Raw genomic sequence first — 16,611 nt, forward strand, 5'->3', positions numbered from 1 at the left:
AGTGGTGGTTACACGGGCATTTGCTTACAGCTGTTTATTAAATTCTTCTCCTCTATTATATTTACTTTATTGAAAGTATGCATAATAATACTTAAAAACAAAACCAAACAAAACACTCAGTGATTCTTTTGAGGGGAATGCGGTCTCATGCCAACTCTACTTGTAATTTTCCAGGGGGAGGGGATCTTTGATGAAAACCTACTCAGGTTTTTCAGCTATTTGGGACTCCAAGAATTACCCATCTGTCATGGTTTTGTATGTTGTCATGATGTTTTTTCTTAAAGTTTAACAAATTTCCTCAGTGCCTAGCACAGCAGAATGTTGAATGAATGAATGTAGATCTAGACGTTTTCATGACTGGAAGTAGAGCAATTAGAAGAGGAGAAAAAGAATACACATACTCCAGGAGAGACCCAAGAGGACAGAATATACAGCTTTTGTAGAGTAATGTTCTTGCTGATAAGTGTTTTCTTAGTACAGTGAGTCTCTTTATCCCTCAAATTTCTCTGCAGCTTTTCTAGGTGAGATGTCTGTTCGTGGGGGACTATCTGTGATGACTTGCTGTGATGTATTGATGAGGAAAAGCAAAAATTTTGTTCATTCTCTCCCATCTGTGGGAATATTGAGGAGCCAGGACCATTTTCTCCCAAATTGCACTGGGAGCTGTGACTTGCAGGAAGGATGCAGTGATGCATAAAAGGTGAATTCACCTGGGAAGGAGGCATACTTAGTCCTGCTGCAGCAGGCTCTTATGCTCAGGGTCAGTCCTGACCATTGGGACATCAACTTTCTCCCTGTCTGTTTGGATGATGTCCTCAAGGTAATGCTCAGAAACGACTTGATTGCACTGGACCTGGCAAAGATATGTAATCCGCATGCAAGTCTGTGTGTGCAGGGCCGTTGACACACCACTATCATTTGCTCAGAGTCAGCACTTAGTACAGGAGGTTTGGAATCAACCATGTGTAGATTTTTGGCTAGGTAAATTCCCCATTATTACAGCTGTTTGCCTAATGTTGTTGAGCACTTTTTAAGTTCCAAGCACTGTGCTGAGATTTTGACGTGCATTGTTTCATTTAATTTCTTAACTCTACAAGATTACCTTCTTATTACTGTGATTTTGCACAGGAGGGTCTCAGTCTCAGCCAACTGACTTTTGCAGGGTCACGCACAATAAGTGGTGAAGGCAAGATTTGAACTCAGGCCCTGCGGCTCCAGTGCTAATCATCACAACCATTGCATGCCAGATTGATTCATTCATTCAACAGAATTCTATTGATGGACTCTGAATGCCAGCTTCTGTACTAGGCACTAGGAATGCAGTAATGAATAAGTCAACAATACACCTACCCTTGCTTTGTGCTCATTCTCCCTTACTCCACCCCTCGGGAGTTAAGGGTGTCCTTGGAATGGTATGTAGAAGGTTCTACAGAAGACAGTGTGTCAAAATATTTAGAGAGGGCATAAATAGGGGGTCATCTCTGGAGGTAAAATTGACTGTATTTCTGCCTTCCTCTGCAGACAATTCAAGGAGCTGTGGATACAAAGTGTAAATGCCCCACTACTATCTTAAATCCTCATATTTCCCAGAGTTCCCACTCTCTCTTCTCTTCCTCCCTCCCAACCCACCCCCCACACCCCCTCAGTAGGAGACTGCAAGTGCTGCCCTTGCTTCTTCCAGGTGACTCTGAGATGAAGGCCCAATCCAGTGTGCACCACAAGCTGGAACAGGGTTTGCAGCCATAATACAAATTTAGATTCCTTAGCACAAACCTTTCAAATCAAGACAGTGAATAACATCATCTCAGCATTTTAGATTTCAGGGTCAACAGTGCTGTTGAAGCCCAATGTGACCCGATTTTTAATAGGTACATGATCTGAATAAGAGAAGAATTTGCCCATAAAGGCCTGTGCCTACATGTGTGTATTGGTGACAAACAAGGCTATTGAGAGAGATTCGAAAATTAGAAATTTTTGCCTGCTGTGAGCAATCTAGCACTGGATGATAAATATCCATAAAAGTGGTTACACCCTTTATACTGGCAATTCCCTTTGGGGGCACATATTGGGGAAGTAGATTTGTTAATGTCTCAGGGAGTAAGCTGGCTTAACTTTTCTGTGTTTTTCAGCACCTGAGATGTTCAACTCCCAAAGAGAAGCAGGCTATTCCTTTGCTGTTGACTGGTGGTCTCTGGGAGTGACGGCCTATGAGCTGCTGAGAGGCCGGGTACAGTAGATTTCAATTTTCCTTTGGTCACTCTTCCATTGAGTTCCATTTTAGAGTGAAAGAATAGATTGTTTGCTAAGAACCAAGCAGTTTGAGCGTTGATAAGACCCCTTGTGATTTGTGAACAGATTAATTCACTGTCACTACATATGGCACCAGGCATGTGAGTTAATATTAAATTATGCAGATCAAGAAAATTGAATGAATAATGTGGTTATTATAAACTCCCAAAGTAGGGAAATCAATACGTCTCACAAATATGTTCTGTAAATATATTTGTCTGTTTAAAAACGTTATTTTGCTGTCACAATACAGCACTCCGATTCAGACACATCTCACCAAGGTGAGTGTGAATTATTAATACAACACAATTATGCCTTGCTTGTTGGATTCCTGGCTGTCATTTGGCTCCTAGGTTCTGGATTCTGTGGCAAATTAGACTACTCTTCTCTAAAGGAAACATTTCTTGAACTAAAGAAACTATTTTTGTTTTTTTTAATAAAAGTGTACAAAAAATAAAACAAGTATGATAAGACTTGTATTTTGTACAATGTTTGCAAACCGTTGCATAATGTTAAGTATCCCCTAAGTTTGTATACTCGCAAGTTGCTGATGATGGGTGCAAGCAGTGATTTCTCTAAAACCAGGGGTTTGAAGACTGCTGACCTCCTGACTTTAGGAGCTTGCTCAACCCAAGAAGCTAAGGATTGGGTCTCGAGTTATCATCCCGATACTGAAACCATCCCAACTTTTTACAGTCGTTTTTTCTGCTGCCCTCAACAGTCCCCTTTGTGGGTTCCACATTGCTCCATCATGATTTTCTACATTAAAGTGTCATCTCACAGTTTATTGGCTTATTTGCTTATCAGAACAACTGTTGAAAGTTGGGGCTATTCCACAGTGGTCGAGTGGCTTTATCTTGCCCAGGAGAGCAAAGATGAACCCTTCTCAAGTGATCCAAGGCGGATCTCACATTGTATCTGTTTCTTTCACTCCAGAGAGTGCAGTTCACACCTAACCATTAATTTTTCATGGTTTTACTTCCCCCTTCCCCAAGGACATTATCTTAAAAATATTGTTTAAGCATATTTAAATTTTGATGAGTTATTCAAATTAATGGGAAGAGGACTCCCTTTGTAAGTGATATGTGCAGATCCTCCATGGGTGGCCCCAGCTCTTCCCTGTTTCCCGCTTTGGGTGGACTTTGTCTCATTTTCTAAAGAAATCCAGTGAAGAAAAAATGGGGGTGATACTGATGAAGAAAAATGGGGAGAGAATTCACATCATCTGCCTAACAGTAGAAACATCTCTGTTCTGTCCCACCTCATGCCCAAGTTTTCCCCAGCAAGCCCTCCCACCACTCGTCATTTTCATACCTTTCTATGGTTCAGAGCGATTGTGTTTTTCCTTACCTTTTATTACACACTAAGCAAAGCAAAAGCTGACTAGTGAATCAAAAACTAAACAGCTGCCTGTTACTCCTCAAACATGCCCTTCCCTCACCCAGCACTGTATTTATGTACCACTCATCTAAAAGTGGTCTTACCTCCCTGGAAGGAATTTTGCAAGAACATAGTTTTTCTCCCTCCCATGTTATTTTACCTCTGTGGTAGTTCCCTGTGATCTGATACAATACAACACCATTGTCAGTTAGATCTCTCTATAGCATGGATCTGAGCTTTCCTGCTCAAGCAAATGCTTGCCAGTAGTTCATGTGTGCGTGCACACACACACACACACATACACACACACACACCCTTCACAAGCCTTAGCCTCTCCCTCACCCCCAATCCACATACACAAGACATGCAACCAACCTTCAAGCAACCCTCAGACTCCTAGCTTGGCATTTTTTACTAGAACCAAGTTAACTTTTTAGATTTTTTGCTTCAGCTCTGTGCCTTCGTGAACTCACTTTGGCCTCTTTGAACTTCCTCCCCTTCCCAAAGTATCCTTTGTGCTTTCTTTGCCTCTTGTTCTTTCACCTAGAAAGATAGTTCCCAAGGTAAGTCCTGGTGATCTTTAAAAAAATCACTCTTCAATTAAATTTGGGGATTGATAAAATGAGTTTGAATAAAGTTAAGGATGTGTCTTAATTGCAGGGTTTTCAGAATCTTTACAGCCAATGTATACTGAATATTTCTAAGAAAGGACATGCTTTTTAAGCTATCGTACATTTTTTCTGGCTAGTCCTTGGTGGGGCAGGCCTTTCTCTAGGTCTCTTCATAGTCAAGTGCTACCCATTCTTTATGGCCCATGACAAACCATCACCTTCTTTGAAGAAACTTTCTCTGAACTCTTAGCTAATGTGCTCTGCATCTCTTCCAAAATGCTATGTACTTTACCTCTCTTATGACTCTTCTGAATTTAAAATTATCGGAAAATAGAGAAGAGCACAAAATAAAAGGAAAATCGTCCATAGTCTCTAGGGTAAAGAAAATCCCCAATTAAGAAATAAGCCCCCTTTGACCATCCGATCCTGCTTCCTGGAATTAACGGTTTGCTTCCAAATCTTTTCTGTTCTTATAAGGATAATATGTCTTCGCATATACATATCTATCTATCACTCTCTATCTCTGGTCACATTATTATTGTTGTTTTAGCAAAAATGGAAATATACTCTACCTTTCTGAGACATTTATTTTTACTTAATAAGATACAATGTACAACTTTCTAGACCAGAAAAGAAAAAAAGAAAATCTATTATGTCTTTAAGGATTAGATCCATTTTATAAATGCACAACCCGTATAAATTTCCCTAAGTATATAGATTTTTATGTTTTTATCTTTCCTGTATTATTAGATTAAGTCATTAAAGGCAAAGTCCATGTCTTAAATAGTTTTGCATTATCCACAGTATTGAATGTTTAATAGGTACGTAATAAATGAGTACTGACTGGCAGAAAAAGACACCACAATTCAATTTTGACACATCCTAGGAAAGAATCACCAAAGAGGCTGTATGCAATTATGTTTCAAAATATAGCTAATCTGAAGAAAAGGAAATATCAACATTTAATTACAAGTATCACCACAGCTGCACTACAGAGGAAACCTGCTGAACAACCCTTTCTTCCACATTTACAAATTCTTATTTACAGAAAATATATTGCTTCAAAGAGGAAATATGATTGAAAACCTCCCCCTTCGTTCCTCAGCTTGGTCATGATCTTGAAAATTGTGCTCCTTAGCTGTTGACCTGCTGTGTCATCTCTCTGTCTCCCAGCTACCCCACTGCAGTTGTAAAGGCAAGGTCCATGTCTTTTATAGTTTTATGTTCCCCATAAGTATTTAATTTATGATCAGTGCATGGTTTTGCACTGATGGTGCATTCTTAACTGCAATTCTTTTGCTTCTGTGCTTCTGAAATATGACTATAATCATGACACATCATTTGCTTCCATCTAACATTTGACCCCTTTTCCAACCTGTTCATTCTTTATATTCTGTCTTAATTTATATGCCATTTTAGAATTGTTCAATATATCCTGTCATTGTATCTTTATATGCATTGTATTTCATTCATTTAAAAGTGTGGGGGGGGGGGTAATAGTAGGGTGGTGTGTGTGTGTGTGTGATTATAGTCTAAATAACTATTAAAGTGTTTCCATAAGTAGACCATAGGTGCTACCAACATAGAAGTCGTTTCTGTCTTGTTCTTTATTATATTTCCAATGCCCATTAGAGGTTCCAGAACAGACTAGACATTCAATAAATATTTGATAATGAATAAATATACAATTATGGTAGTTGAGGAATTAACATGAATTTTAAATTTTAGAACTAGAAAAATAAGTTATTGTATAACACAAAAGGCAGTTTGCCTATTTTTAATTAATTGGCTGGTTATGAAGATTTTTTAATGCTAATTTTAATCATTGACTTCTAAGCAAATGGGGGAAAATAGTTGCTTGTGGCATTCATCAGTTCATTCAAATTTATCAAATCATTTTGTGTTTCTAGATGTCCAAGAAGCAATAGGTTTAGAAGTGTCAGTGGTTTGAAGGAAAGAAGAAAACTGAAGGAAAAAAGAACAACCAAAATATGTACATAGATATATAACCCTGGAAGCTTGACTATCTCAAGCCTGCCCCAACTCTTAATGTTATCCATGGAGTGAATCATATGGAGTGACCCACAGTCCTTCGGCTATTCAACAGTCAGTAAATACTGATCGTGGCAATAAGGCATCTAGTCCTCCTCGTCTGAAATCCATTTACACTAGTTATTTCCACTATACCATTACCAAGGCACATAATTTAGCTCTGGTCTTTTATTTCAGTCTTGAGGGAAGAAAAATATGTGGCAGGTGTTTTTAGACCTTACTTGAAAAAAGACAAACGTGTAGTCTACCTACCCTTTTAGAGGTCAACTCCCGGCACCTCATATTCCCCTGGGTAACTGATGTTGACATACCCCATGTAGAGTGAAGCCTTTCTTCACTTCTCCTTTATTGAGGGCTCCATCTTGCCCTGTTCACATTCACTGTTCACATTCACACCCGTCCTTTTTCTACTCTTGAGTCAATAACAATAAAATAGAGCAACCTTTATTGTGTCTGTTACGTATTAGACACCATTTGAGAACTCTACGTGCATCATGTTGTTTAATTTTCCCAACGGTCTCCTGAGGTAGTTCATTTTACAGATGAAGTAACTGAAACTCAGAAATCAAGTGGCCGAGTTTAGCATTCACATCCTTTTGCCTTTAGAGCTCAAACGCTGAATTACATTGTATTACCTCTTAATATTGATTTCAACTGCACAAAACTTAAACCCTCCATTTCCTCCAATTTAGTTCATCAGTCAACAGTCATTCATTACACATCCGGAAAGGGCCAGGCTCTTGATTAATGTGTGTGTCCCATGGTTGGTTAATCTAATAAGGAGACGCTGTTCATTCAACAAGCAAATATTGAGAACCTACTAGGTGCTAGGTCCCATGGACAAGACTGTGAATATGGTATAATCTCTGGCTTTAAAATAGTTCATAGTTCACATAAAAAGGATGAAATCCTCGCCTTAGTGTTCCTTTACTAATAAAGAAATTAACATCGATAGAGGCTGCCCTCTAGTGGACATCCGTGAAAGCTGTAACAAATCCACAATTTTGGTTTGTTTTGTTTTAATTTCTATTTCCGTAAGTTAACCTATAGAAGAACCTATTCCTCCCAAAAATAAAATAAAATAAAAAAGCTTTTGCATCTTCCTAAAATTCCCCAGCCCACTCAGTGGGACCAGGAAATCACAGTATTTGGAACTGGGGTTGAATTTTTCTAGGCAACTTTCTGTTCTCATCATGATTCAAACTAATGAAGAAGTTAATATGAAAAAACTCTGGATATCTTTATAATCAACTCTTAAAATTCATTTAAACTTCCATTTATTGAACACTTGTCCAACATTTTATGTAAATTCTTATATGAGTAACCTTATAAAGCAGTTCCAAAGTAGCATCTCAAAGATTGTTTCAGCCCACAGAAATGGTTTCTTTGGCCTGGTGGGATTACCAATGTCTAAAAATAAAGAGATTTTTACAAGAAATGATAGATTTCTGGCACTTCTCTTTTTAAAAGTAGGAAATCAGGCAACATGGGACCATATTCACATATGACAATACAACAATCAGCTGGAAAGTGTTAGAAATTGACATTCAGATTTTATTGGTTGAAAATTTAGCTTAGAAACATTTGCAAAACAATTGTTTTCTTTTACCCTAAAATAATGAAGACTGTTACTTCTTCTGCCCCTTAAGAGACCATATCATATTCGCTCCAGTACCTCCAGCAAGGAAATTGTGCACATGTTCGAGACCACTATTGTGACTTATCCTTCTGCCTGGTCACAGGAAATGGTGTCACTTCTTAAAAAGGTAAGGAGAACTGCATGACACAAGGAAGTGACAGAGGAAATATGCCCTCTGGGTTTGAGATGAGAAGCTAGTATACAATATTGGAGGCCGTCGTGATAATGTTTGTCTCTAGGTGGTTTTTGCAGCTAACAACTTTCAAACACATGACTTCATTAAGCCAACTCTCATGTCCCCTTGGATGTCCCAAAGCCATCTCACGCTCAATGGGTCCAAAATGGAAAATTTTCTCTCTTTGCATGTCCTGGATTTCTGATGTTAACTCTCTCAGGGACTGGTCCCTCCATCCATCCATTTACGCAGGCTAGAAGCCCAAGAATCATTCATCACCTCCATATCCAGTCCATCGCCGAGTTCTGTAATTTTTCATTTTAAATATCTTTTGAATCTGTCAGTTCTCTCCATCTCACTGCTGTCTCCCCAATTCAAACAGCCATCAAGTCTTGCCTAATAAGTGGACTGCTTGCACACACTTTTATCCATACTTCATTTGTTCTCCACTCTGTCCCATAGTGATCTGTTCAAAACAGAGTTCAGTGTCTTCCCATTGTACTTAGAATGAAGATCAAAATAGGAGTGTGATATAAGGGTCCTTACTACCTCTCAGGCTTTTTTTTGGGGGAGGGGGGCTTTTGGCCTCCTTTTAACTATGTACAATCTGCTTTGGCCTTCTTTTTTTTCTTTTCCTTCTCCTGTTCCTTGCCTTCACATACTATTCTCTCTCTCACCACATGCTTGTCCCTCTGCCGGGAACATTGCCCCAGTCCCCAGCTCCTCCATCCCTTAGTTCATTCCTCTCAATGAGATTCACTGAATGGTTCTAGTCCAGGAATTGTTTGCTACAGGTCCATGAAAAGTAAAGAAATTGATGGTGAGTGTTCAGAAACTTTTAAAGCAATTTAACATTGCTCAACATCTGAGCACATGGTCAGTGGACTTGTCTCATTGAACAGGATACAGGCTTGTTTGGGTGATGTTGAACTCAAGGGGCAAGTGGCCCGTGGTGTGGAGATGCACACTGGCCATGCACAATAAGGCCACATGTTGGTTTTAATGGATTTGGAATTAAAGCAAACAAAAAGCAACCAAAAATAACTGGCCCTTCTACATAGTGGTTTGAGAAGCACAGCTTTAGATCTCAGCTTAAATATCAGTTCTTCAGGGAGCCTTCCATGATTCCTCTTAGATTATGTCCCTCTTTTTTTTTTTTTTGTTTTGTTTGTTTACAAACAATTAGATCAGATAATACTGTTTCCTTCGTAGTATTTTTCACAGTGTGAAATGATACACTTCATTTGCATGATTCTTTGGTTGATGTTCATTTTGCCTAAGCTACAAGACAGTAGGGACCATGGTGTACTCATTCACCATGTGTCCTCAGCATCAAGCACGGTGCCTGCCAAAATTTGGAAATATTTGAACAAATGAGATCCATAGCTTTCATCAGATTTTCAAGTCCCATGTTACCAAAAAGATGATGAATAATTGTAGCAGTAGCTCAAAGTGTGTTGGGCTTGCCTTTTTCCTATGAGAGAAAATTGTACAGGTTGTGGCAGGCTGTCCGGCGCCTTCTCGCTCGGTCCCGCGCGTCCTGTCCTCGGCCAGCAAGGAGAACAGAGGGAAAGAGGGAGAGACACAGACAAACTGACACTTGAGGCACACAATGGCAGTGAGTGCAAGCCTTTTACTGGAGCCAGGAAGAAAACTTTCTCTGTTACATATTCCACACGAGGCCCAATACCCCGTGGGAGAACAACCTCTATGCGGCCGTCAGGCACGGCTCCCTGTGGGCTGTCTCCCCGAGGCTAGCCCGGGTAATTTCTTATATACAATAGTTACAACCAATGTGCTGGCACTACGTAAGCGTGTACAATAGGCTAGCAGCAACCGCTGCCTCATGCGTCATATGCGGAAGCAGGATACGGGCGCCATCTTGGCTCAAACGATGGGCGGGGGCTACTCTAGAGCAGGTCGCGGCGTGTCCACTAGGCCTTAACCCGGAAAGCGGCTCCCCACATCTCCCCCTTTTTTATATATTTCAACCCAGTGTCTCCATTGATGAGTGTACTCCCGTGGGCCTGAGTGACCCACTACATGTTTTGGTGCTTTGGGGAGTCTGGACTAGGCCCCTGCCATTTTACGGCGGAACCTCTGGCACCGACCAGAATGCTTACCTCATATAGAGACCGGAGAGCCCGTGAGCTGGAAACAACGTGACTCTCCCTACAGTACTTCGCCTCGTAACTGGGGAAAGACGGTTGGGGCAGGAGAGTGGCAACCAGCGTCAAAGGCGTCACTAGGTGTCTCTGTGCAATGGCCAGAGTCCAGTCTGGCCACAACTGGGACTCCGCCTAAGAGACTCGCCTGAGACAAAAATTAAGACTGCTGGAGTTATATGTTATATCTGGGATACGGCCATGGACTTTGCCGCGAACCTGGCCCCAGAGCGCCCCACCCCGAGTGGCCGGGACGGGGATCGATCAGTATAGAAGCTACTGTCAGAAGTACTACAGGTTGAAGACATAGCCATCATAGTGGTAACGCGCAGTTGCTGCTGTGCTTGAAACAAGCGTTCTAACAGGCATTTGACGATTACTAAACCCACCAACAACCCTATAGCGAGGAGAACCCAAGTGGTCAGATTGGGCCATGAAAACCAGGAGGTAACTCGGTTCCACAGGTCAGTTACCAAACTGGCAAGGTTTAACTTAACGGGGGTCAATTTAACGGTCCCAATCTTGTCCAGGCTGACGTCCACCTGCTGGGTAAGATTGGTAAAAGTTGGCAGATAAGTATTTTTAAGCCAGTCAGAGACTTTATGGGTGTTAGCAGTTACATTGGCCCTGACCGGAGTGACGCAAAGTCTGAAAAGGATCCATCGGGTGTCACACAGTTGCTCGACTGTTTTCCAGAGCCCATCTATCTCCTGTCCAAGTTCCTGTATTTCACTTTGCATTTTCTGGATCGCTTGCGAATTCAACTCTAACATTAGATTGTGGGCGTGCAACGCGTCCCGGGTGGCATTGGCTAAAGTGTTGACTGTTTCCATCGTCAGGGCGATCTGCTCCGTTGTCCAGGCTTGAAGCACCGCATTCCCCACTGCTGGGACGAACACTGAAGCGACGATGCCGCCGAGATTCCACAGCCAGCCTTTGACACTTCTCGGTTTCCTGTTAAGGGAGGGATTAAAAGGCCCAGAAAACGGAAAGTTTTCCGTTGACACAACCTGGGTAATAGGGCCTACCCAATCAGTGGTGTTGACCGGGACCCAAACATAGCTGGGACGGTAGGTTAGGATGGCGTAGGGAGGGAATCCGTTCCAGCATTCAGACAGGGTACAGGGGACGCTGGAACAGTTGAAGGTAGGCTCTGTAGAGAGTAGAAAGGCAAAAGGAGGGAGCACACAAACCTGCCTGTGCAAAGGGAAGGAACAATTCTTATCAGCATATGTTCCCTCTGCACCCGAAAAAGAACAATTGGCAGTGGTAGAGCTACCCATCGCGTCGGTTGACGTGTTGGTAAGGGTACCATTCAATAGCATGAAATAGCGCAGGTCCAGACATGCCCCCAGGGGGTTGCAGGCCAAATGCTGAGCGAAGGTTTGGATACGGGAGGCTATGGGGTCGATTAGCGGTTCTCGACATTGGTTTACGGTACCCCACGCCGATGCCTCAGTATAGTTTCGGATCTTGCTTATTGCTGTGAAATTACGTATGTGAGGGCGCACGGACCAGAGCCACCAGTCCTCACTTAAGAGGAACGGGTGCCTCACGGGCATACAGCTGTGCCAAGAGAAGTCCTCCAGAGTGGCTTTCCTGTGCAGATCATGCGCGCAAGGGGGGAAAGGAGGCTGCGGGACATCAGGATCTCGAGAGCAGTTAAGGACTGTTGGTCTAAACCCAGAAAACTTGAGGCATCTTTTCGTCTCATTTTTGTTAAGCAACCCCTCACAATCCTGTTGATAGCCAGCCGAGGTATTAAGAAATTCTAGCAAGACTCCAAAAGTCACCTGAGTGCAATGGGTATCACAGGCAGTACTTGTGCTGTTTGCGCAGGAACAATTAGCTATAGAGCGATTAGCAAATGAAAGGATCAGCGTGTCATCGGTTAGAGGAAAGGTCTCGTTGAAGGTTATGGAGGAAACATTGGCAGGCAAAGGTAGATGATGGAGGCTAAGAGTTAAATTAGGAGTGAAAAACTGAGGAGAGGCGGGGGACCCCGCAGAAAAGGGAGCTAGCGTCGGGGGATGGTGCCAGAGGCCCCAGAGGAACTGATCTTCTCCCTGAACCACTGCAACACTGCTGAGAAAGAGAAAACAAATCAGGAGGGTATTTATAGGGGAATAGGGGTTGGGATCACCGGTCCTCCCCCTGGACGACAGGGAGGCGGTCAGGATCATTCTCATCATCCTGCTGGTCGTCATTAGCGTTGAAGGTTGGGTCTCTTGTGTTGTGTTGGGGGTTTCCCAATTGGTCAGGCTGCAGCTTCTCAGCGCTCTCGGGCGTTGATACGGTTCTCACCAATCTCTCCGGAACCCACACTGGTTGACGTCCTGGTTCCTGTGGGAAGACACAAACAGAGCCTCTGGCCCAGCTGAGCACGGGGTCAGGGCCTTGCCACTGTCCTGACAGGACGTCCTTCCATCGGACTAGACCTCTATGTGGAGGACTCGGGGTGGTGTGCTGAAGGGCAGGTGTCATGCCCTGTGAATTTTCATTTAAGAAATTGTACGTGAATAAGGCTACAGACAGTTGAGCCTTTGGGGATAGGCCGTGACCTATCCCCTGTTTCTGTTTTTTGAGCAAGTCTTTAAGAGATCTGTGTGCTCTTTCAATGATACCTTGTCCTTGAGGGTTGTAAGGGATACCATGCTTCAATTGTACTCCCATATTGTCACAAAATTTTTGGAAGGTTTTACTGGTATAAGCAGGTCCGTTATCTGTCTTTAACATTTTTGGCTTGCCCCACGCTGCCCAAGCGGCAAGGCAGTGTGCAATGACTTGGTGGACTTTTTCTCCTGTCTCAGCAGAGGCAAATAATATTTGAGAACATGTGTCTACTGACACATGCAGGTATTTGATTTTTCCGTACTCTGAATGATGAGTGACATCCATTTGCCAAATGTCTCCTGGGACGAGACCTCTAGGGTTAACTCCCACAGATGGGATATGCTGTTGAGTAACACAATTTCCACAAGCTCGGACTATGTCTCTAGCGGCCGCTCGCGGTATACTAAACCGCTTAGCCAGGGTACCTGCATTGATATGAAATTTGGCGTGGAACTCTCGGGCTTGCTGATATGGTGTCAGCACGGGGAAGACGTGTGGCTGTCGAGTGGCCACATCCACTATGTGATTTCCTTGGGCCACGGGACCAGGTAGGCCTGTATGGGCCCTAATGTGAGTTGTGTAAAAGGGATGTTGCCTAGTACGAATCGTCTTTTGCAACTCGAGAAAGAATGTGCTTACAGTGGAGGAGCACTTTATAATGCCCACAGTTTCTAGGATTTGTAGAGAATTTACGACATAAAGGGAATCAGAGACAATATTCAGGGGGCCAGGAAACTCTCTCAGGACTGTAATAGTAACCTGCAATTCAACCCACTGCGGTTTTTGTGGTTGAAAAAACACTGTTTTGGGAGTGTCCCCTTCCACACAATACGCCCCTGTACCGGAGCTGGAGCCATCCGTGTACACGGTGAGGGCGTTCGCTAGTGGCCTAGACGAAGTCACTTTGGGAAAGATTACCGGATGTTGGGTGACAAACTGTAAGAGGGGGTCTTTGGGATATTGGTTATTAATGCATCCCGAAAAAGTGCATCGGAGAACAGCCCATTGATCTATGCATCCGGTAAGCACCTCAATTTGTGGGAGAGAGTAGGGTACTCTAAGGTTTTTTGGTGGTTGGCCAAGGTGTTGGATGGCCTTCTTGATGGCCTCCAGGGCCAGATCTGCAACTGCGGTAGGGTAATGCTCTAAGATCTTTTTTGGAGAAACTCCGGGGTGGATCCAGAGTAATGGCCCCTGTTGCCACAGCACCGCCGTGGGCTGTGACACCGTCGGCAGCAGGCAAGCTTCGAAAGGCTTATCAGGGTTTATTCTTTTTAACGTGGCATTACTGAGTGCCTGTTCTACTTGGCATAGTGCTTGTCTCGCTTCAGGGGTGAAGGACCGGGGCGAAGCTAAGTCCGGATCCCCTTTAAGCAAGTCAAACAAGGGTCTTAATTCGGCATTGGGTAACTTCAGATATGGGCGAACCCAATTTATGTCTCCCATGAGTTTTTGTAAGTCATTGAGGGTGTTCAGTTTATCTAACCTGAGAGACACCTTCTGGGGGGAGACTTGAGTAGACGTAAGTTTTGCTCCCAGGAAGGTGACAATCTCGGTCATCTGGATCTTCTCTGGGGCTATTTCAAGATTGACCTCTCTAAGTGTAAGAACCAAATGTGATAGTGCAGCGTTAAGGAGATCTGGGCTTTCATGAGTCAGCAAGATATCATCCATCTAATGAAGGATCCTTACTTTGGGGAATTGCTGCCGGGTATCGGCCAACTGTGCAGCGACATACAACTGACACATGGTAGGGCTGTTGGTCATGCCCTGGGGCAGGACCGTCCACTCAAAGCGGTGACAGGGCTCCTCTTGGTTTAGAGAGGGCACAGTAAAAGCAAATTTTTGGGTATCCTCTGTGTGAAGTGGGATAGAAAAGAAACAGTCTTTGATATCGAGGATGACAACAGGCCAACGCTCTGGCAGGGCCGAAAGGAGGGGCAACCCCATCTGAACGGGCCCTAAAGGCTCCATGCAATTATTGATGGCTCTTAAATCGTGCAGCAACCTCCATTTGCCTGATTTTTTCTTTATGACAAAAATAGGGGTGTTCCAAGGTGATGTGGAGGGAATGAGGTGGCCCTCTCTTAGCTGATCTGACACCAGAGTGTGTAATGCGGAGAGCTTTTCCCGTGATAAGGGCCACTGAGGCACCCAAACCGGAGATCTGGTTTTCCATTTTAGCTTTATGGGTGTGGGTGGGAACATTCCCTCAGTGGCCCCCAGGAAAAACCCAGGCCTTGCTTGACAATGTTGGAGGTAGCTTGTATGGGCTCTACACGTCCCTGTAACGAGGCTCCTAAGCCTTTGCCAGGGACATATCCCATTCCTTTTAACAATCGCTTAGAGGTTGGGGAGCAACCACTGGTCAAGGTAACGTCCATCTGGGTAAGAATGTCTCTTCCCCACAGGGAAACAGGCAGGGCTAATACATATGGCTGAAAACTACCTTGGTGTCCTTCTTCGTCTGCCCAATGAAGGGCAGCGGCACTCAGCATGGGTGCCGAAACCTGGCCTATTCCTCTGATGGTATCTTCCGCCTTGCACGTCGGCCAGGTGGAGGGCCAGTCCTGTTGTCTTATAATCGACCGATCGGCCCCGGTATCTAGCAGGCCTAGGAAAGATCTGCCTTGTACCTTGATAGTCAGCATGGGTCGAGACTCCAGAGACATATGGAGGCCCTCAAAAACTTCTCCTGAAGACCCAAATCCCTTATCTCCTCTCTGTCTGGGTCTACTCGGAAAGAGTGTATGTAAGCTGGGTAAGAGCAAGAGCTGTGCCAGCTTGTCACCTTTTGCAATGACCAGCGTACCTTGCTGAGATTGTACCATAATCTGGATGTAACCTGTGAAATCTGAATCCACAACACCTGGTATGACATTTAGTCCTTTCAGGGCTGTGGATGCTCTCCCTATTATGAGCCCAACAGTCTTTGTTGGCAAGGGCCCTTTAAAGGAGGTCCCTACCAACTGGACACCCATGGAGGGGGTCAGTACGAGTCTGGAGGTGGCACAGAGGTCCAGTCCCGCTGACCCAGGGGATGCGCGAATTTGGGCGGGCGTTGTGTCGCCGGATGGCATGCAGGGGGGCCCACCGAAAGGGTGGACCCCCCCTGCCCGTTTTTTGGGTCCTGTTCAGGACGGCCAGAAAGGCGCACACCTTGCGCATCGAAGGCTGACCTACAGTCTTCTGCGCGATGAGGTCCCTTGTGGCAACGGCCACATAGCCTGGTTGCTGCATATGGTCTACCAAACTGTGGAGTGGCAGGTGGTTGACCTTTATTGGGACAGTTCCTCTTAATATGTCCCAGCTGGCCACAATGATAACATCCTCTGGGCTTCATTTCTAGTTCTTTAGATTTCTTTGCAGACACTTGTAAGGAGTTGGCTAGCATGGCAGCTAGACCTGCATTAGTTAACGGGCTGCCAGCATCTCTGCAAAGCCGAATCCATTCCGTTAACTGTTTTCCTCTGTTTTGTGCTAGAATAACTTTACATTCTTTATTGCACTGTTCAAATATCATTTGTTTAACTACAGTCTCTGCCACCCCTGGATCTGAGAAAATTCTCTCGGCTGCAGTCTGCATTTTTGCTACAAAATCCACAAAAGGTTCTGTGGGGCCCTGATGAATATTACTGAGCGAGGCTTGAGCCTCTCCCTCACCTGTCAGCTTTTTCCAAGCTCCCA

General features: G+C 44.0%; 1 protein-coding gene across 2 annotated transcripts in view; it reads left to right on the forward strand.

The window, feature by feature from the left end:
* The window catches only part of STK32A (serine/threonine kinase 32A), a 163,814-nt gene that overhangs the window by 130,900 nt on the left and 16,303 nt on the right, over nt 1–16,611 (forward strand). The window contains exons 8-9 of one of the 2 annotated variants that reach the window (XM_037801990.1): nt 2,130–2,227; nt 7,982–8,098. In XM_037801990.1, coding sequence (XP_037657918.1) covers nt 2,130–2,227; nt 7,982–8,098 — 215 coding nt within the window. The remainder of the gene's footprint in view (nt 1–2,129; nt 2,228–7,981; nt 8,099–16,611) is intronic. The other variant, XM_037801991.1, reaches the window with a different exon arrangement.

Source organism: Choloepus didactylus, chromosome 13, assembly GCF_015220235.1.
Source record: "Choloepus didactylus isolate mChoDid1 chromosome 13, mChoDid1.pri, whole genome shotgun sequence".
Classification (NCBI taxonomy): domain Eukaryota; kingdom Metazoa; phylum Chordata; class Mammalia; order Pilosa; family Megalonychidae; genus Choloepus; species Choloepus didactylus.